The sequence below is a fragment of the Esox lucius genome, chromosome 4, assembly GCF_011004845.1.
Source record: "Esox lucius isolate fEsoLuc1 chromosome 4, fEsoLuc1.pri, whole genome shotgun sequence".
Lineage (NCBI taxonomy): Eukaryota > Metazoa > Chordata > Actinopteri > Esociformes > Esocidae > Esox > Esox lucius.
Window position 1 is genome coordinate 16,252,837 of NC_047572.1, and position 19,578 is coordinate 16,272,414.

A 19,578-nucleotide genomic window follows, 5' to 3' on the forward strand; every position below is an offset into this window, starting at 1 on the left:
TCCAAGACGACCACTGCCGTGCTAAAGAAGATGAGGGTAAAGTTGATGGACTGGCCAAGCATGTCTACAGACCAAAACCCTATTGAGCACCTGTGGGGCATCCTGAAATGGAAGGTGGAGGAGCACAAGGTCTCTAACATCCACCAGCTCGTGATGTCGTCAGGGAGGAGTGGACGAGGACTCCAGTGGCATCCTGTGAAGCTCTGGTGAACCCCATGCCCAAGAGGGTTAAGGCATTGCTGGAAAATAATGGTGGCCATACAAAATATTTATACTTTGGGCCCAACTTGGACATTTTCACTTAGGGGTGTACACACTTTTGTTGCCAGTTGTTTAGACATTAATGGCTGTGTGTTGTGTTATTTTAAGGGGACAGCAAATGTACACTGTTATACAAGCTGTACACTCACTACTTTACATTGTAGCAAAGAGTCATTTCCTCAGTGTTTTCACATTAAAAGATATAATCAAATATTTGCAAAAATGTGAGGGGTGTAATCACTTCTGTGTGATACTGTATTTAGAACTAGAGTAAATATCAGAGACACATTGATTCGGTAACACTGAAGGTTCAGGTATGGAGTCTTCGTATCTGTTTGTGTGTTTGTCTGCATATGTGTAGATGATTGTGTTTGCCGTGTGTGAGTGTTTGTGTGTATAGGTGTATACATGGGTGAATATGAGTGTGTGTTAAAAATAAATAAGTCCATGCAGGATGACCATGCTCAGGTTTGAATTCAAACAAGTGTGTCCCAGAAAAGTGCATTACACTTTGAGTTTAAACTTCATACTTTTCCTGTGTAAAACCTTAACTTGTCTGCGAACTCTGGAAACATTGCCTTTCATAGGCAAGCTTTGAATACAGAAACACATACACACACACACAAACTCTGTTGATTGAATGGGGTTTGCACATTAAATGTGTGTCCGGCCGTGCTAAACTGACGTTTGTACTCCATTCCATTGATACTTAAGTGTAATCTCCACCCGATCAGGGCACCTGTACATGCTAAACAAACTCGCCCTTTCCTCCTGCCACCCATAAGTGTACCATTAGTCTGCAGTGCCCAGATGCCGGAATGTTCCATTCAATATGAAAACACTACAACAGCTTTGTCACTGATCGTGTAGTACAGTTTCTAACTTTGTTTAGTTAACATGTAGCCTCTCAGACCAGGCCATGGAGGTGGGCCCTGATCTGGAGGTGTGGCATGGCGAGACTAGTTCATATGGGATCCAGTGGCAGGCATGGTCTTGAGCCAGACAGCGGCGAAACTGTGCGTGTGTCCTCTTACCACAGGTCAGTGAGTCCATGGCTAAGAAACAGCGGTCTTCTCTAACCTGACACGCAGACACACATACACCTGACCCACCACACCAGTCTGGCAGGGGCCTTCAGGCCTAAACCCATGCTGCCATTCTGCTTGTGCTGGCTAATCTGGTCTGAATGTCCAGTATGAGCAAATACTGGACATTCTAGTCTGAGCAAATACTCAGACTATTCTACTGATGTGTCACATGTCAACAATAGTTAAATGCATTATGATCTCAGAGCAGGGCATGCATCCATGAAACAACACAAATGCTGATCTAGGATCAGTTAAGCCTTTTAGGTGATAATAAATAGGATTATATAGACAGGCTGGAACTGGTTCCCAGATCAGCACTCCTCATCTGATTTGTGGAAACGGGCCTGAATTATGTCAACATTTGTCAGAGAGCTTGGCTAAAAGCAATCACAGATATCAGAAAAGGGCTCGACAACAAAGTCACACAAAGGAGTGGGCTTGGTGTACATTCACATCTTAACCATAGTGGTATCATATATTACACTATAGCCTATTGCAATAGTATCTATTAGCAGGCTTTCACAGCTTGGCGTCCTTGTCCCTGCTAAGTCTGACAGGCCTTGTGTCTTTCATTACCTCCAGAAAATCTGTGGAACCAGCCCCTTTTGCACCGCTAATGAACACTACCATTTCCAGGTCAACATATTTAAGAATGCTTATGAACACAGCAGTCTGGTAGCATTTCCAGGTCACCATATTCCTACAAGGTTGAATTTAGAGCCAAAATAACAACGCCCGGAATAGAACAGTGTGGACTTCGTCAATGGAGAGGAGTGGTTTCCTATTTAGGGATAACACGTCTTGTTCCTTAACCATAAGTTAGTAAATGCATAGTATGTACAGAATACTATTAAATGAATCAGCAGTGGTTCTGAAGGGCGTCATAGTAACGCTAAACTCCTGAGGGAGCTAGATTAGAGGGATACCATGGTTTACTCTGTGCAGGACAAGTGACAATCGAGCTAGCCAATATTAGTGACTACAAAGCACCCTAGAATACTGTGTACAGTGGATGCATTGTCAACATTAGGTGTTGCTTGACAAAAGCTAAAGGGCTCTTTATTTGATACTGTGCTAGGGTCGGTTTTGTACACCCACTTAGGTAGATAAATGCCCATGGCCTAGTCAGTCTGTTATAACAATGACTACAGCACGGCCTCCTTTATACAGTCATGTTTGTATCAACATTGCAGACTTGGAAACAGCCCAAAGGATTGGGCGTACATGCGAAATTGACATGCATTTAACAAAGACACCCAGACAGCATTGTATGAGATCTATGAGATTTCTTTGCTAGGGTGTAAACGACGCATATAATGAGTGTTTATGTACACGCTTTACCGTTAGTGGTGATTTGTGCTGGGATTTATTTAATGTGTGGTAGACGCTTCTGCGAGGCCTGATTAGATAGAGAGGGAGCAAACAGGGAGACAGTTCTCAACTTAGTTATAACATGGTCACCAGGCTAGCAAACATGTTTTAATTACACACATGGCTTTTTGGGCATGATTTGGGAAAAAGAATAAGTATAAAATGGCAACAACACTCAAACTTAAATGTAAGTTATTTTTTTTATTTATTTTTGTGAACTTTGACACATTTCAGTTTCTCCTCCAAAGACGAACACATGGAGAACCCGTGCAACGGTTTCCCACGGCCTCCGACATTTAACCTCTCATTGCAGGGTGACACCTTAGTCCCAGCGGCCTCTCCGAAATGGAGTCGTATCGTTTTAAAAAAAACAAAAGAAAAAAAGACGCAGCAAATCTGCAGTCTTGAACAACCCAGCCGTCCCTGTATGTTTCATGTAAATCGTCTTACACCCCGCCCCTCCCCATTAAAAAATACAAAGTACCGTACTCTTATGTACAAATCAAAAACAGTACAAACGTACAAAAGCAAACGTCACTTCTTCCAACCTTCCTGCTCCGACTCCCCTCTGCAACCATTGAAGCATACCGTGCACAACGACACACTGGTGCTTTATACACTTATAGAAAACTTGGGAGATCAACATCCCTCCCCCCCTCCCTGTCCCCCCCATTATCTTCTCATTTTTTGGTTTTCATCAACAACAAAAAAACATTTTTAGAAAAGGAAGTTGAAAAAGGTGAGTATGTGACGCATGCCGGTCTCAGCAGACCAATCAGCTACGTCAGAACAGAAGATGGCTCTCTCCACAGGAGGCAATGAGCTGGTACTCAGATGTCCATCTCAAACTGGCTGTCATCTACAGAGGAGAAAAACAAAGGGTGGGGGAGAGAAGAGACATTAACAGCTGTGTACTTCAGGGATAGTCAAACCAATCTGAATTCACCAGGAGAATGTGCACACCCAAATCAACTACTAAATGATATCCTAGCTGGTTGCTGAAGTCAGATTCTTAACAATTAGAAAGTCTTTTCTAAAACAGGCCATTAGAAAAGGGTGTCACTCAAAACCAGCTGATGCACTTAATTCAACAGTATGGTGGGGGTCCAAACCACAGCCATAATATGGGACGGATGGTGACAGTGATTCTACTCAAAATTGTGTTAGTCAAGTCCAGATAGGAAAGACAATACATCTCACAAAGCAGTGACCCGATACCCCCAGAGGGTTTAGAGGGGGTTAATCTCTAGCCTTGGGACGGTGGGGGGAGGGGGAGGAAAGCAGACTAAAAGAGGGGGATGGGGGTGTGGGCAGAGGGATGACAGAGAGGGGAGGGGTTTGGGGGCAAAAGTGGATGTAGAGAGGGAGTAGAGGTACAGATAGAAAAATAGAGGATAATGGGGCTTTTCCTACACAACAATAGCCATCTTGCGACCAATAGCAGCAACTGCCAGACCTCAGGCCATGAGATAGCCACACCCTCTTCTGTTAAAACAACAGGCTCTATTTATCCGTTTACCTAGTAGCCTCTCTGTAGTTCCGGCCCTGACCTTTAAACACTCAACTGGACTAGAGAATCAGCCTCCGGATATGTAGCGACAACCCCTGCAAAGGTCTACAGCAAAGCTCACAACGGCAGAGCACTGTCTCCATCTCAACAAACAAACCTTGCCCCAAGACAACCGCAGAGAGCCAGCTGATACTGAGACACATACAGCAGCTGCACAAGATACACACTGATATCTTCAGATTGGCCCTTTTCATTTCATCATTCCTTTGACTTACGTAACTTCTGCGATTAGGCTACTTCCAGAAGAAACGATAGATTACTCAATGAACAGGGAGCAGGTCCTAAAAGGCTAAAGATGAATTTCGGGTCTTGGAACAACATTGGCTAAAATGTGCACGCGCGTTCATGCGGACATGGCTAGGTCCGAGCAGGACTAACAGGTTCCACAAGGACACGCAGAGAGAACATCATGTCTGCTGTTTGATTACACAGAAGGCTGAATGTAAATGACGGTAGGGCAACCCTAGCAACAGGCCGGGTAAAACCGGTTTTTATCTGCCTGACCTCTGACCTCAGGGTGCACATACATGCATGGGTGCGTGCAGGTCTGCGCGCGTTTGCACAGTACGGGTGTCCGGTATATCTACCTGCCAGGTCCTTCTCCTCCTCCAGCTCCTCTTTGAGTTCCTGCAGTTTGCCCAGGGGGTGGTGAGCTGGCACCGTCACCCCGGGGATCTGGGGCAGGCAACAGGGTGGGGTGCGGGCGATGGGGGAGTTCCGACAGTCCAGCAGGAATTTCCTGTCATAGATGATGCGTGTTCCTATCCGAGGACGGAAGAGGGAGAACACGGTTGGAGTCAGAACCTGGCTGTACCATTAAACCTGTTGTGAACAAACCCACCCTGTCTACAAAAGGAACGCTTTGGTTAAATGCGTGCGGTCTGGGCCTTGAACGCGGTCCTTTTATCTTTTCATGTCAAAACAGGGAGTTCTGTATATACACGAGCACACTGCTCCCTGGCCTTGTGGTCAGTGCTACAAGCCAAACGCACTTCCTGTTCCCAAACCAAGGAGAGGGGCAATCAGTGGGCCGTAGTTAGTCGGGGAAAGGATGGCATGGAGTAGAGAGAAGTGGTCAGCGGCCTGGCAGCACCAACCCAGTTCTAGGAAATCGGAGCACATCAAGAGGTAATCCTAGAACCCGGGAGCATGCCAACCAGAACCAAGTGTGATCATCAACAAACACAGAACTCCGTTCAGCCAAACTGTAGTACAGTACAGATTTGTACTGTAATCATCAGCAATTTCCCTACACAATGTTTGCTTAGGCAGCCTGACAAGGCTTTCTGACAAGGCTTCCTGTGTTAACATCCCATTACTGAGGCCAGGTTCAATTGCATCAAAGACATGGATTGTTTTTCAAGCAACGGCTCGCAACACTCCAGAACCCGAAATGGGAACTTGTCGCTTTGACTCAAAGCAACAGAGATCTGACAGGAAGTTGACGGACTAAAATGAGCCCTGAATTGCATCGAAAGAACATTCGTAAACACCTGTTCAAGATGTCATACGGATTAGATGTGAACTGGAGGATGTGGTTACCAACTGAGGTTGATGCGGAACCACTTTGTGCAGATCACGGGTCAAATTATTTTGTAACCTGACAGGGCATTTCATAAACAGCTGTTAGATATGAATCATGAGATGCTGTGGTGACTACGCCCCAAGGGACATTCGCCTTGGACAGGATTACATGGAGAGGACAGGGAGTGGTGCCGTTCATCATATATAATTAGAACAGCAGACTGGAGTTTGAACTGTTCTCCAGCGCACCAGTGGCATTTCAGCACATAAGGAAATGCACATATGAAAACATGTTACGCAACCGCTGACGGTCACACACCATGTATTGAACAAAGGGGAAACGGGCGCGTGTGGCTTTAATTTCAGCAGAAGCTAAACAGAGAGCACAGCACAGTAAAACTACAGCGCCGCGTTCCAAAGTTATAGGAAAGGGGCCCTACTCTCTGGGACACCTAGCCGGTGTCATGTAACGCCACTCGCTCAGTCTGTGGAAATGGGGGGGGGGGGTTTACGTGAGCCATCACTCGCCACCACTGTGTCCACGTCATGGTTGTTATTCATAGCAACAGTCCGTTGCACACACATCGTCTGGTTATAGAGGCATCGAGCGACTCGTTGGCGAAAACTTAGGAATGCATTAAGCATGGCCAACATGCACTACATAAAAGATGTTAGAGCCATGTTATAACGATTCCTTGAAATGAATTACCATGTTGTGGTAGTTTGGCAAATCCTGGTATAAGGGACAAAGGACCAAAACTACACAGCTTATTGCTCTCCTCAGGAAAATTCTAACATTCCACTACTCTCAACCCCTCCCTCGTGGCCTCACTTAAACAATTCTTAGAAAGAGGCCTGGTAGCACTCTATAATTCCCAATTACACCCCCCTCTATATTCCCTCGCTCCCTTTCCCTCAAGTCTTGCTCACACTCGCTCTTTGCGCCGTTAGTTTTGTCCCTCCCTTGCTTTTCACTTGGCAGGAACAGAATGTTCCTACACTATTCCTGAAATGCACCAGTTCAGCTCAGGGGGCATGCAGAGGGGATGTCTCGTACTCCTCCCCTCAGCTCAGGCCCTTCCCACCCAAAGGTCATAGGTAAAGGAGGGTCCACCAATAGGGTGTTCCATCATCATCATCATCATCATCATCATCAGAATGTTGTTGTGCCACATTTGACAGACATTCATCTCACCATGGCTACTTACAATGTCTCATGAGTTTCTGATATTCTGATGTATAATCACTCCACTCTCCTCACAAACTGACAAAACCTCAATGGGCAACTTAAAAAAACACATTTAGGGTAGGCAAAGTGCATTGTTAAATTGGTTCCCAAAATACACCTTGAAATCGGTATAATTTAATGCGAATTTGCAGCAGAGCAGACAACACCCTGGTCTGGGGGTGTTTACAAGCCTAAATTGTGTGCGGTAAACAGGCAGTACCGAATCCCACCAGTACCAGAAAACACGTAACCAGCGTCATACGGTTGAACGAATAAACAAGACATTTGTTTACGCACCATTACAAATACACTTTGTCCATTCCCTATTAGAATTCGTTGCATTTCAAATGATTATAGGAAGTCGATGTGCATAGCATAGGCATTTGCTAACAACATTCTACGCAATGCCCAACAAAGGCAGTAAGCTGTAAGAGGCAGAAAACAGAGCCACCGTACACCCTAGTTGGCCGGAGTTCGCGTGGCACTCATGCACAAGCTTTGTGCACGGCCAAAACCGTCTGGAATCACGAGACTAAGATATTGGAATGTTCCGAAACAACTATAAGGATAACCTTTTCCATTTCCTAACAAAACTTTTAACAAGTATCAAAAGAGCAGTTTTCCTTTCCAAAAATACAGTTAATGACAAATTGTAAAACAAATGCCTTACTTAATCTAACGAGATTATTAATTGTAAAAAAAAAATAATAATAATAAAAAAAAAATACATACAATAATGTGCGCGGTGCACCTATATATTTTTTTGTCCAGTCGTGGATTATAAATAAACAAAGTACCGACTCTTACCTCCGGGCGTAGTGGAGAAGAGAGTACCCCCGGGGGTCTGGCTGTAGCAGTCGGGGAGCTGAGACCAGTCTTTCAGGGTGAGAACCCGTGTAGGGATGGGGCAACTCTTCACCTGCTGAGCGTTGGTCGTCATCCTGAGTTTGGTGTAGTTATTATCAAACACAGAGATGCCTTGTGAAGATGGCAGACCTTTCAAATTCGATTGTTTACAACAATAAATATCCAAGTAGATTGCTAAAAATATCCACAACAAAAATGTAGCTAAAGCTAGCTAGCTTACAAAAGAAAACAGAACCGACAGCGGAGATGGTGAGGATGGACAATTTTGTTGCCACGGAAGTATTTGTCAGCTCAGCAACAATTTTAGCTAGTTAGCTATCAAGACAAACGAGAACTGGGAAGTGTTGACCACGTGCGCATGAATTTAACAACTGCCAGGATCACTGTGACTCAGGGCACGTGATTTGTTGTGATTGCAACAGCCGAACACCATCTACTCCATGGGTGGAGCCACGCTGGTTCAATCAAAGATTAGCTCCGCCTGTGTAGGGTGGGGATGTCCAACCCGTTGTCTCTATTGACCGATGATATTCCCCAAATGAATCCATAGAATATAAACATAAGTGATAGCGCTAAACGTATATGTTATGGAGAATGTTAAATGCAAAAAATATTCTGCAGAAACAACACCAAGGATCAGACAAGAATCTCAACCCAAAAACTAATAACGTGATCAACAACTCCCCTCGATGTGACCAATGTGTGCAAACACTGGATGACTGACATGTCTCGCCATGAAGACACTGCACAACACTACTTCGTTATAACAACCGTTTTTAAGAATCGGAAAGGTAAAATATATTCTACATGTATATGACCATCACTTGACCTGACCATCACTTTAGCTAAAACTATTTTTTTTGCCACACGAAGTATAGGAATTTAAATGTAAACTAAATAGTTGTTCTCAGAGTTCTGCATACATTCTATTTCCACAAGATAATATCAGTACCAATATTATAAAACTAAAATATTCAATATAACTAAACTTAAAATATAAACGTTATTTTAGATTATATTGTCTCATTGTAAATGTAATTTAGTGTGTCTACTCTTCAACAAATAATCGTCCGTATACATTGTCCGTATAACATTGTCCATGCTGCACAATGAACATCTTACCCACGCGCTGCACACTAAATATTTTCCCATGAGATACTGCTAGTGATTCATGTAGTTTTGATTGATTATAACCCTTTATGGAAACGTGTGTGTTCTTATGGTTGATAGATCATTTCGCGGAATGCAGAAGTTTCACTCTTAACTATGAAATTACAGATGCAATATATAAACCCTACAAATCTGCGAGCCGCAAATTTGAATCTATCTTGCAACCATCCTGGGGCATCTTGTGAGTTACTGTCGCCACCACAAAACTAGTAGGCCTACATGTAAATTCGTCCGTGTTAATACCATAAATTCCAACGGACTTAGAAGACTGCTCTATGGGCCAATAAATCCGACCAAGGCGGCTTTCAAGCCATTATTTTGCACACACACAAACTGTGGTGTTTAATTTACGCCAAAACACACATTTAAGTAGTGAAAAATGTATCCAACAGAAGAAAATAAAACAAGTTTCCAATATATTTTCTGTAGGCAATTCTGTTTGAGAAACGTTTAAGGTTTAGATTGGCGAAATAAATACACCCCATCTCAGGCGCCCTTGCATGTTAATTCACTGTCAACAAGCAATACAACACCTTGACTACAAGGAATAACCATACCCAGTTCCATCGGCTGATGACAACTCCGACACCAAGACATGTAACGGACCTAGCGCAACTTCCTTTTGTGACGTGAGCCACTAGCAAGAGGTTAAAAGGTCGAGTTGGACGTGAGTACCGTGAGCAACGTGACGATGCTAATGGTGTTCATACCCAAATAGAAAGGTGGTGATTCCCAGGGTCACGTTTCTGATTGGGTAAATCAGCTAAAACAAAAAGGGGTGTAGCCAGGATGGAGGAATTTGCAGAAGGACAGGGTTTATTTTGGAACCAGGCTGGCCTGTGTGAGTGCGGTGAACGGCTGGTCAGTTGAACGTTTCTGTATGTTTCCTAGTCAAACCTGTCCAGGCTTACTATATTAGGGAGTCAACGGTATTTAGAGTTCCGTGGGGGAAGTCGGAGCCCTCTTAACTGGATTATTCTCCATTCAGGAAAATATATATTTCATTATTCAATGTGAACACTTAGTATTAGTAGTGATCTTCCCCTGCATCCCACAAAAGAATTAAACCAATACTCAATTTTCCGGAACAACAATGTACATAGCCATGTAAAAAATCTCAGGGTAATTTTTGATTCAGACCTCAGATTTGATAAACAAGTGAATGCTATCAGAGGTAGCTTTTCCAGCTCCGGGCCATTGGTAAATTGAAACCAATTCTTGGATAGTTATTCATGCGTTCATTTACTCCCATCTGGACTATTGTAACTCTTTGTATAGGAGTCTGTCAGTCTTTCTTGTCCCGCCTTCAGCTTGTCCAAAATGCAGCTGCTAGGTTTTTAACTGGTACAAAGAAGAGAGAGCGTCACTTCTGTATTGACCTCTCTCCACTGGCTACCTGTTAAATATAGGATTGATTTTAAGGTTATTTTATTTTTATTTAATGCATTACATGGATCAGCAACCTTCCATATTTCCGACATCCTTAGCCAGCACTCTTCCTCAAGGACCCTTTGGTCTTCCTATCAATTGTTTTTGTGTGCTCCTCGGACCCGATTTAAGTTTCTGCTCCAAAGTTGTGGAAGAGCCTACCTTTATATATTAGGTCTTCTACTAGTTTCTACTACGTTTTTAAATCACACCTTTAGACCCATCTTGTTTCTTTATCATTTGAGTCTGCAATTGGGTAGGTTGTTTATGTCTCATGTCCTATGAAAATAAGTTTAGTTAGCTATATGTCTTATGAATGTTTTTTTCTTTTGCTGTCCTATATACTTTGATTGTACAGGACTTTGGCTGTACAGCACTTTGGTTGACGCTAGTTGTTTTTAAAAGGTGCTTGCTAAATACATGAATATGTTAATAATATTAATATGTTAATTTCAAAATAAAAAAGACGCCTTAAGTGTGTGTGTGTGTAGATACAGTAACAAAACCTAAACATAATGGCACAACAAAATGTAAAAACCTTAAAGGGGTGTACACCTTCTGTAAGCAGTTTGAAAATACACACAAAAATTCACAGCCACAACAATTACATTTCAATATTTTTATTGAATATTAAGGTAAATATTTCACATTAATACAGGCTACGTAAAGTAGAGCCACTATACGACATGAAATTTACTCTCATTTTAACCCTTTTTTAGTATGTAAACAATTATACAGGTATTTACCACTCTAAAAGGTATTCTGATCTCTCTCTTTAATCATCACTCTCTAGTTCTTGGCTGAGAATCGTTAGCTACGTTGTCATCATCTTCACCAGGTCAAACTCTCCCCCCAGGGAAAGCCAGAACGCTGTATGTCGGTACGTGGGTCAAAGTCCTAAATCTCTAAGCTACACAGAGCATGGAGCCTGTGGGACAATAGGCAGTCACCATCAGTTTGGTTGTTCATCAGACATCATCAGGACTTAAACAGAAATAGGGCCTAAAAGGTTCCTGGGGGACAGGAAACACTTCTGACCGCAACACCGTAAGAGCCCTTGTCCAATTTTTAGTATATTTCTTTATTCCTTATTTTGAGTTAGGCACATTAAAGAACGGTGTCAAGATAATTTCTCTCCAATTCTTTGCACTCTGGTCTCTACTAAAGTTAACATGTACATTTCAGTTTTTTTGTCTCGTCAGGCCTTTTTGTCAGTTTGAAATTAAATTAATGTTTGTGCGTGCGTGTGCGTGTGCGTGAGAGGTGCGGTGTGTGTGTGTGTTGGATTGCTGTCGACCCTGGCCGGCTAGTTGACGTGATTCAGGTGCACATGGGGAGCCCATGTACCAGGCCACACCTGAATGGGTTAAAAAAGAGGGGATGGAGGAAACAGGAGATTCCATTAACAAAAAGAACTCTGGGTGTGCCCGCGTGTGCGCACACGTGTGTTTGTACATTAAGTCTCACCTGCTGTGGGTCTGTGTTGTCCGTGTTGTTGGGGACCACCTTAATGATGGGGCTCCAGGCAGGGTCGGCAGTGTGCAGGCCGTTGAACATGGGCCCCCCCGGACCCTCTCCCATAGGGGGGTGGGGCGGCAGCATGGTCCCTCCGTACATGGACATGGGCATTCCCTAAAGACAGGGACGACCAGATCAGTACACGCGTTGCAATAACAACACGACCTTTCAACTACTTACGCCAGCAGGTTGCCCAACCTTTTAGAAGCCCGGTACCGCACCCAGAATGTGTATGTGATCCAAAAACACAGGCACATCTACCGGGATTTCTTATTTTTCTATCCCTCATGTTAGCAGCCTAAATAATCTAAGGGCTTTTGTTGTTCACAAAGCATTTAAGCCACAGGCGGTTCAAACTCATCATGCAAATGGTTAGTAAATGTGCTAGAAATGGCTATTAATATTGCATATCAATCATGTCCCTATAAGCGTTCTACTTAGGCACTCCACTCTCATTGTTCATTATAGAGTTTACACGGAACATCTCATTCCCTGACTTCTGTAATAGCCGCGGGGCGCGGGTTTACACTGTCAGGAGATGTGACGGCCTTCCAGTCCAGCATATGTGGTAATGTTTCAAGGAGCCAGATGTCCGTTACTGGCTTACAGCCTGGGTTGTGTCGGGTTGGGTTAACTGATTACCCATCCTGCACAGTAATGGGAAAATAAAAATATATAATGTCAAGGCCCAGCGGCCCGAATATTCTCCCTGGCCTGGTACCGGTCCAGGACCTGGCGGTTTGGAAAACTGAAATTGCATCAGTGCATGAGGACCTGATGGCCAATGAAACATGGTCAAAAGCACTTTCATTCACTACTATTTCCTTCCATGAACAAAGTGCAACCTTAGGCATGCTAGCTCAAAACAAAGCACAACTTCAGAAATCTTTAAAATGTTATTATAATAATCGTCACCACCTTCTTCCGCTGGGATCACCTGTGACCAAATTGTAATAGTTAAACACTCCCAAAAAAGGAACGTGCACACTGCCACTGGTAATGTCGCTTGAAATGTTGCTTGTGTTGATACGTATACGTTTTTTACCACAACAAACTGCACAATGCCCGGAGGTAATACTTAATTTTAGCTAGAAAAGTCATTCAAACATGCAGACTTGGGTCAGACAGGCAAAAAGTAGATCATTGCCCTTGATCTGTTTCAGCTACAAACACTACAGAATCACCCTTTGTAGGTCTTCAACACAGCAAGTTTGTTATAGCAAACAAAGCTTATTGTATTACCACTTCCACTTCAAAACTAACAAGCCCAACACATTTACTTCAGTTAATACTCTGTTCAGGTTTTTGTCAGATGTGGAACCACAACATTCTTCCATTCCAAGTAAAGGAAACTATTGAATCCAAATGTGTGTCTTACCTTGGGGAAGTCCATGTAGTTGCTGGGGTGGTTGATGTGTTGCTGGTGGTAGTTGTTAGCCGGGTTAGAGATGCCAGTGTCATCCTGCTCCATGGGCTGGTGCTGGGAGAAGTTCTGGTCCGCCTGCAGCCCAGGGTGAATCATGGGATTTCCCATCAGAGGCTGGGACCAACCTGACATGGCTTCTGGAGGAGAGGGAGACCGGAGAGGTGAGAGGGAGAGACGGCGGGCGTAGAGTGTGTGCGTGTGTGTCTACTCACCAGAGGCACTGCCAACTCCAAAGGACCATATGCCTCCCTGCCCTACAGGGGCAGTGTAGGAGGTCTGGAGGAGAGGAGGGTTGACGGTGGTCTGTCTGATCCTGGCCAGTCTCTCTGTTCCGATGGGAGGGGGCACCTTCCTGTCCTGCTGGCTGCTTCCCTGACTCTGGCCCTGCTTGGCCTGGTGGGGAGTGGGGGCGGAGGGGTCGGACGACGACACCGTGGAGGGAGGGGGCACCGCCTGGGACTCACCTGGGATGGGGTGATGGGGGGGGGGGCGGGAGTTCAAAATGAGTGGTTTTAAGATCGTGAGGCGCCAGCCAGAAATGGGGTATTTATATGACAGACTGTATTTGGTGTGGGTAGAATCCAGCAGTGTGTGGGTACCTGATGTGGCAGCGCTCCAGGGGTGAGGGGAGAAGTGTTGTCGGCTGAAGGAGGGCGTCCCCACAGCCGCCGGACCGTGCAGGTAGACCTGACTGCCTGACATACTGGTGGCGTAGCTGGTCAGGGCTACGAGAAGAGGGACCGATAACATTAGAAGACTGTAGAATCAGTATACCAGACTGCCTGACATACTGGTGGCGTAGCTGGTCAGGGCTACGAGAAGAGGGACCGATAACATTAGAAGACTGTAGACTCAGTATACCTGAGTGCCTGACATACTGGCGGGGAACCTGGACAGAGCTCTCCAGGACTGGGAGTGTGTTAGGGAATGTAAGAGGGGGGAACAGGAAGGCTTGTTTTTCGTCTGTGAGGTGAGGCATCTAACCCACCCACGGATGGGACCGTGGAGCCCCTCGATCGCCCCAAAGCTTTGGATGGGAATGGTTTGGGACTGACTCGACATACGACAGATGTGAGACAAGGGCCAGTTCGGCTGCTCTGTCCTCCTCTCTTACCGATAGGACTGTTGACCATCCTCTGGGAGGCAGAGCGATACCCAGGGGCCTTGGAGCCGTCCGGGGGTGGGGGCGCCATCATGCCATCCATCTGGCCCATGCCCATGTAGGCCTGGGGGGAGGAGTACTGCTGCTCAGAGGGGGACCGGGCAGGGAGGTGGCACGCACCCCAAACCTGGTTGTTACCCGGCTGGTGACAGAGAGACAGGGTTAAGGAACAGACTCAGAAGTAAAATAGATTGATAGTTTAGCCGATAAATCGAATACAATCTAATGGTGCAGGGCTAGAATTTAGCCAATATTAAATCTCGCTCATGTTTACGGCAGCCAGTCTATACATTGTGCAAATTTGTAAACATATCTCAGTGATTGGACGTGACAGCGTCATTGCGCATTCTTTAGGACAATGAGGCCTATTCGCCCGAACAGGCAGAAATGATCAAAATCAAAAACTATAGACCAGTAAATAATGTTATAGTTCTTTGATAGCCAAGTCATGGATATGACATTTTACAACTAGCTGAGTTATTTTGTGAATCAATAATCAGTATTTAGGAAGTCTGACCATGTCATGAAAGCTAGCATAATGTGCTAAGCCTGCTAGCTGGTTAGCTAAGCCAACACTCTCGCCGTGTACACCTGACAAAAGCACATTCCGCCGATTACTTTTGTCATCCTTTCATATAAAAAAATAAATAAAGAAAAGAAAAAAAAAAAGACTGGCTTTAAGGCGTCTTTGCCACCCACCTGGTTGTTGTTGTCGAACATGCTGCTGAAATGGTTGAAGAGGGCCGCTGGGCCAAAGTTGGGTGGCATCGGCTGGGGCTTGGCTCCGCCGTGGGCCTGCTGCATCTGAGAGCCATTCATCAGGCCCATGGAGGACTGGGGGAGCATGGAGGGGGCCTGGGCGGGGTGCGGGCTCTGTTTGGGCTGTTGCTGCTGCGTGTTGTGGGATATGAACTGCTGCTGCTGGTGATCGGCGTGCTGGTAGTAGGGGCCCGTCGGGGGCTGCATGCGGTGGGAGACGCGGGGAGCGGGGGCCGAGAAGTGGGGTACGGTACTGCTGGGGTGCGTGTGCGAGGGGGCGGAGGAGGACGGGGGGAGGTGGGAGCTGGGCTGTGAGGGGACGAGAGGAGGAGGGGGTTCTGAGCAGGAGGTTTGGGGAGGAGGGGGTTGGTGCTGCTGCTGCTGGCGGGGCTCAGGTTTGGTGGTTTGGGTCATTGAGGGGGCGCTGAAGCAACCTGAACTAACCCCGTCGCTGACCGGCTGGGCCTCCTGAGTGAGGGAGGGGGGCAGCTTCTCCTTGGCTGGGGGTGCCGAAGGGGCGCTGGGGGGCGACTTCGGGGGCGACTTGGGGGGCTGAGCGATCGGAGCCATCTGGGGTTGAACAAGAATGTTAGGGGCATTGGTAGACGTTAAGCCCGTGTGCTGGTGGGCGGGAGACCCCGTACCTCTCACAGTGTGACTACTACTGCTGACAGCGGCGGCTGTAACCACGGACACAGAGTTGGCCCCCGCGTGCTTGGGTTCTGAGGTGAACAGCTGTTTCCTGACTGAGGAGGGAGTGGGGGCGCCGGGCAGGGAGTTAGGCGCGTGGGGCGAGCCGGTTGCCGTGTAACTGTTAGAGACGCTGGCGCTGGCCGTGGTGGAGGTGTTACCGGCCTCGTTATGACCCGAGGTGTTGGACCTGGCCTGGCTGCCTCCACTGCCACCGCTGTGCTTCGGGGATCCGTTGGCGCTGCCGGGACTCACGGGCCGCACCGGGAACGGGCCCCAGGTGCTGGGGGCCGGTGAGAAGGTCCCACCGAACTGGGCCATGGGCAGCCGGGGGTGTCGGATTTGGTGCATGGTCTGGGCGGCCAGGAGGGCTAGCTGAGGATGGGCGTAGGCCAGGGGGAGGGACACGGGGAAGGGCTGTCTCACACCAGAGGACAGCCCCTTACCAGTCTTACCCCCCGCCTGGGAGGAGGAGGACGACGGGAAGGACACTCCCGAGGTGGTGACCAGGGAGGCCAAGGCCTTAGCACCGACAGCGGGGTTCGAGTTGACCCCGGCGGAGGAGGGGAAGGGGGCTGAGGAGGTCTTGGAGCCCGGGGCCCTGATGTGGTTCCTGGGGATCAGGTCCTCTAGCTCCTTGGCGGGATCCTGGATCAGAGAATTGATCAGCTGGACTGCGTGCCGCGTCGACTCTGTGCCACCTCTGGAATGAACCGTCACAACAGAAGGGGTTAGTAGGATTCTGTCCCACCACTTCAACAATGGTGTAATACCAGGCCACACCCACCAGAGGGCCCCGTCTCTCCACTCTACCTGATGGTGATCATCCTCTCCCCGTTCTTGTCTTTTTGTTTGTCCACGTCAATGTGTGCTCCCGTCACGTCCTGGATAGCCGTGATGTTACAGCCGCCCCTACCCATGATCCGTGACACCACAGAGGCCGGCACAGACAGCTTCTTAGACCTGCAGGGAGGGAGGGATGGATGGAGGGAGGGGAGAGACCTGTGGGGTTTAGAACCAGGCCAAAGGGCTGACTACTCACTTCTCCACTCTGGCTGTACCCACCGTCTGACCACCTCCTTCCAGCCCTCCTCTCTCTTCTGGCCCCTCTTGGGGCTGGTGAGGCTCTTACTGTTGGGCGAGGTGATGGGAAGAGACATGTTCTTGAACGGCGACGGCAGGGAGCTGCTGGGGGTCAACTCACTAATGTCCGGCGCTCTGAGGGAAGGAAGAGGATGCCATCAGGTTGCTGTACATAGAGACGTTCTGTTTTTAACTAGGAACCGTTCTGTGTGCGTGTACGGTGCTAGGAACGTTCCTATGACAGAAGCGTCCAACATTATTATAATTTAACCTAAACGCCGGCTTTCAAATGTTTAAAACCCAACTGGAACTGATAGCAGACCTACAGCTGGTCTTTCCGCTTAGTCTAACCATCAAAACTAAAATGAGCAAAAATATTTAAGGTAACAGATAGGAGAAAATAATTTTGCACATTTTTACAGTGCGGAAATATAACGGCCTACACCACTGTGATGATGCTCAAGTAAACTGTCTAAAACGTGTGGTTTGAAGAGGTATAGGATGCTCACTTCTGTGTAGGTTTGGAGATGGAGACGGTGACTTGGTGACCTGGGTGTAACTGAGGACAGTGTCTCTTCTCTGGGCCCGGCTGCAGGCTGTGAGAAGGGGCCGAGGACGAAGAGGAGGACGAGGAAGAGGACGAGTAGGAGGAGGATGACGAGGGGAGGTCCGGGAGGAAGTTGAGCTCCTGGCTCTTGCCCCCGCTGCTGCTCTCGCTGGCACAGTCGGTGCTGTCCAGAGGGTCTGAGTCACTGGCGCCCCCCATCACCCCGCCGCCCCCGCCCCGAGGCTCGCCCTGGATCTTGTTCTTGTCGGCCTTGTGCTGCGCCAGCACCACCTGCTGGACGGAGAGGAGATCGCAGGTCAATAAGTTGAGGCATGTCATATGGAGCCACCCGGATAAAAATAAGAGACGGCTTAGTCCATAACTCAACAAAATGTGCGACTGACATTGTGTCTGTTCCATTAAGTCCAAGGGTACGACACTAATCCAGATAATATTTTATAACTGCGTTTCTGAGTATCTCGTGACAGCCCTGGTAGCTTCACAGACGTCTCCATGAATGTAATCAGGCTACATAATGTTTTGCAGTCAGAATGTATTCATGAGAAGGAAATTGATTGTAAATGAATTGACCGACCTGTGGGTCCTGCAGTATGATTGGTTCGCTGGGGGACGACTCCTTGGTCTTGTTCTTCTTGCTCTTGCGGTTGGCGCTGGGCGTCGGAGCAACACTGGCCCTTTTCTTACCGAAAGCACTGCTGAAGGTGGCCGAGGTTGCCGGGATACCGATTGTGGTGGTGGTAGTGGCACTGGGGGGGTCGATGGGGGGGTCCGCTTCTATGGGGTGGGGGTTTGAAGGGAAAGCAACAATACATAGCTCAACACGCGTCTCACCTTGAGAAAAGTCTGAACTGACTAAAATCCTGTTCAACAAGCCACTTCCAGGTGCCAACAAATGTTAACGTCAGCATTTTGAGAAGATATAAAGCTTATTGTTTACCGTCAGCAGAATCGTCATCCTCCTTCTGCTCCTGCATTTCACTGTCCTCCTCCTCCTCGGTTTTCTGTTCTTGCTCCTCCTCCTCCTCTTGCTTTCTCTTCTGCTCCTCCTTCTTCTTCTTGCGTTTCTCTTTGCGTTTCTCCCTCTTGGCGGCGAGCGCCTGCTTCTTGCTCTCCTCTCTGGATTTCTCAAGGTCCAGCTCCTTGAGGAGAATGCTGGCGTTCTTGTTGGCTTCGGCAGCCTGCTGGTCTTTGGCTTTGACGATGGTCTCCATGCACTGGTGGCACTTCTTCAGCAGCTCCTGGGAGACAGGGCGGACAGTGAGTCATTGGCCTGGCAGATCTCTCTAACCCACCATCCCCAAATCACAAGACATCTGAATGTCAACCATATTCGGACAACGTTCCATCATGACAGGGGGGGGGGGGGGGGGTTACCTTGTCAGCAATGGTAGCGATGTATCTCATACACTCGATATCTGAGGGGAACTGGTTGACCTCCTTCACCAGGTACTGAACCACCTTCACGTGACCCTGATAAACCACACAGTTTCAAGTGAGTTTTCAATCAACATCCAACACGTTTCAAAAGCGGTCCCGTACAGACGTGATAACAACAAGGCGGGAACTAAATGATGGTATCCAAAGGCATTTCCCCAGCCTTGGAAAGGGTTACATAGCGGGTACCTTGCGGAAGGCCGCCATGAGAGGGGTGATCTTGCGGTTGTCCGCGGCGTCTACATCGGCCCCGGCCTGCACCAGCAGTTGCACTACGTCAAAATGGCCGCCGTTAGTGGCCAGCCACAGAGGGGTGTTCCCTTTCTTATTACGCACGTCAATGTGAGCACCTCTGAACACGGGGGGAGAGAAGGGACCACAGGAGGGACAAACATCACAAGACATTTTGTTACATATCACATCCACTAATT

General features: G+C 47.2%; 2 protein-coding genes across 16 annotated transcripts in view; both read right to left on the minus strand.

The window, feature by feature from the left end:
* Positions 1-2,901: 2,901 nt before the first annotated feature.
* Positions 2,902-9,733, minus strand: eif4ebp3l (eukaryotic translation initiation factor 4E binding protein 3, like). 2 transcript variants are annotated; one of them, XM_020045907.2, is made up of 4 exons: positions 9,637-9,733; positions 7,850-7,983; positions 4,878-5,051; positions 2,902-3,579 (listed from the first exon to the last, which is right to left on the minus strand). In XM_020045907.2, exons 2-4 carry the CDS (start codon positions 7,980-7,982, stop codon positions 3,551-3,553), a joined length of 336 nt encoding a protein of 111 aa, XP_019901466.1. In that variant the 5' UTR covers position 7,983; positions 9,637-9,733; the 3' UTR covers positions 2,902-3,550. The 2 variants fall into 2 exon arrangements, with proteins under 2 accessions (XP_019901466.1, XP_010895923.1); XM_010897621.3 differs by lacking the exon at positions 9,637-9,733 and having other exon boundaries at positions 2,904-3,579; positions 7,850-8,290.
* Positions 9,734-11,111: 1,378 nt separating this feature from the next.
* LOC105026270 (ankyrin repeat domain-containing protein 17-like) overlaps positions 11,112-19,578 on the minus strand; it is a 42,183-nt gene continuing 33,716 nt past the window's right edge. For 9 of the 14 annotated variants that reach the window (XM_029119210.2, XM_029119209.2, XM_029119204.2 and 6 more), the window contains exons 25-38: positions 19,337-19,499; positions 19,088-19,183; positions 18,651-18,951; positions 18,288-18,487; positions 17,655-17,986; positions 17,128-17,280; positions 16,876-17,025; positions 15,313-16,765; positions 14,566-14,755; positions 14,051-14,176; positions 13,664-13,915; positions 13,404-13,588; positions 11,975-12,139; positions 11,112-11,864 (exon numbers count right to left, since the gene is read on the minus strand). In XM_029119210.2, the coding sequence (XP_028975043.1) occupies positions 11,814-11,864; positions 11,975-12,139; positions 13,404-13,588; positions 13,664-13,915; positions 14,051-14,176; positions 14,566-14,755; positions 15,313-16,765; positions 16,876-17,025; positions 17,128-17,280; positions 17,655-17,986; positions 18,288-18,487; positions 18,651-18,951; positions 19,088-19,183; positions 19,337-19,499 (3,817 nt within the window). In that variant the 3' untranslated portion in view covers positions 11,112-11,813. The remainder of the gene's footprint in view (positions 11,865-11,974; positions 12,140-13,403; positions 13,589-13,663; positions 13,916-14,050; positions 14,177-14,565; positions 14,756-15,312; positions 16,766-16,875; positions 17,026-17,127; positions 17,281-17,654; positions 17,987-18,287; positions 18,488-18,650; positions 18,952-19,087; positions 19,184-19,336; positions 19,500-19,578) is intronic. The other 5 variants (XM_029119208.2, XM_029119200.2, XM_010897623.5 and 2 more) reach the window with 2 other exon arrangements.

Excerpts from the sequence above, each read along its gene's own strand:
- eif4ebp3l (XM_020045907.2), bottom strand. The coding sequence starts at position 7,982 with ATGACGACCAACGCTCAGCAGGTGAAGAGTTGCCCCATCCCTACACGG. Across the intron at positions 5,052-7,849 it reads CTTCTCCACTACGCCCGGAG|GAACACGCATCATCTATGAC; the intron begins GTAAGAGTCGGT and ends GTCCTCGGATAG. Across the intron at positions 3,580-4,877 it reads GGAGGAGAAGGACCTGGCAG|ATGACAGCCAGTTTGAGATG; the intron begins GTAGATATACCG and ends TCTCCTCTGTAG.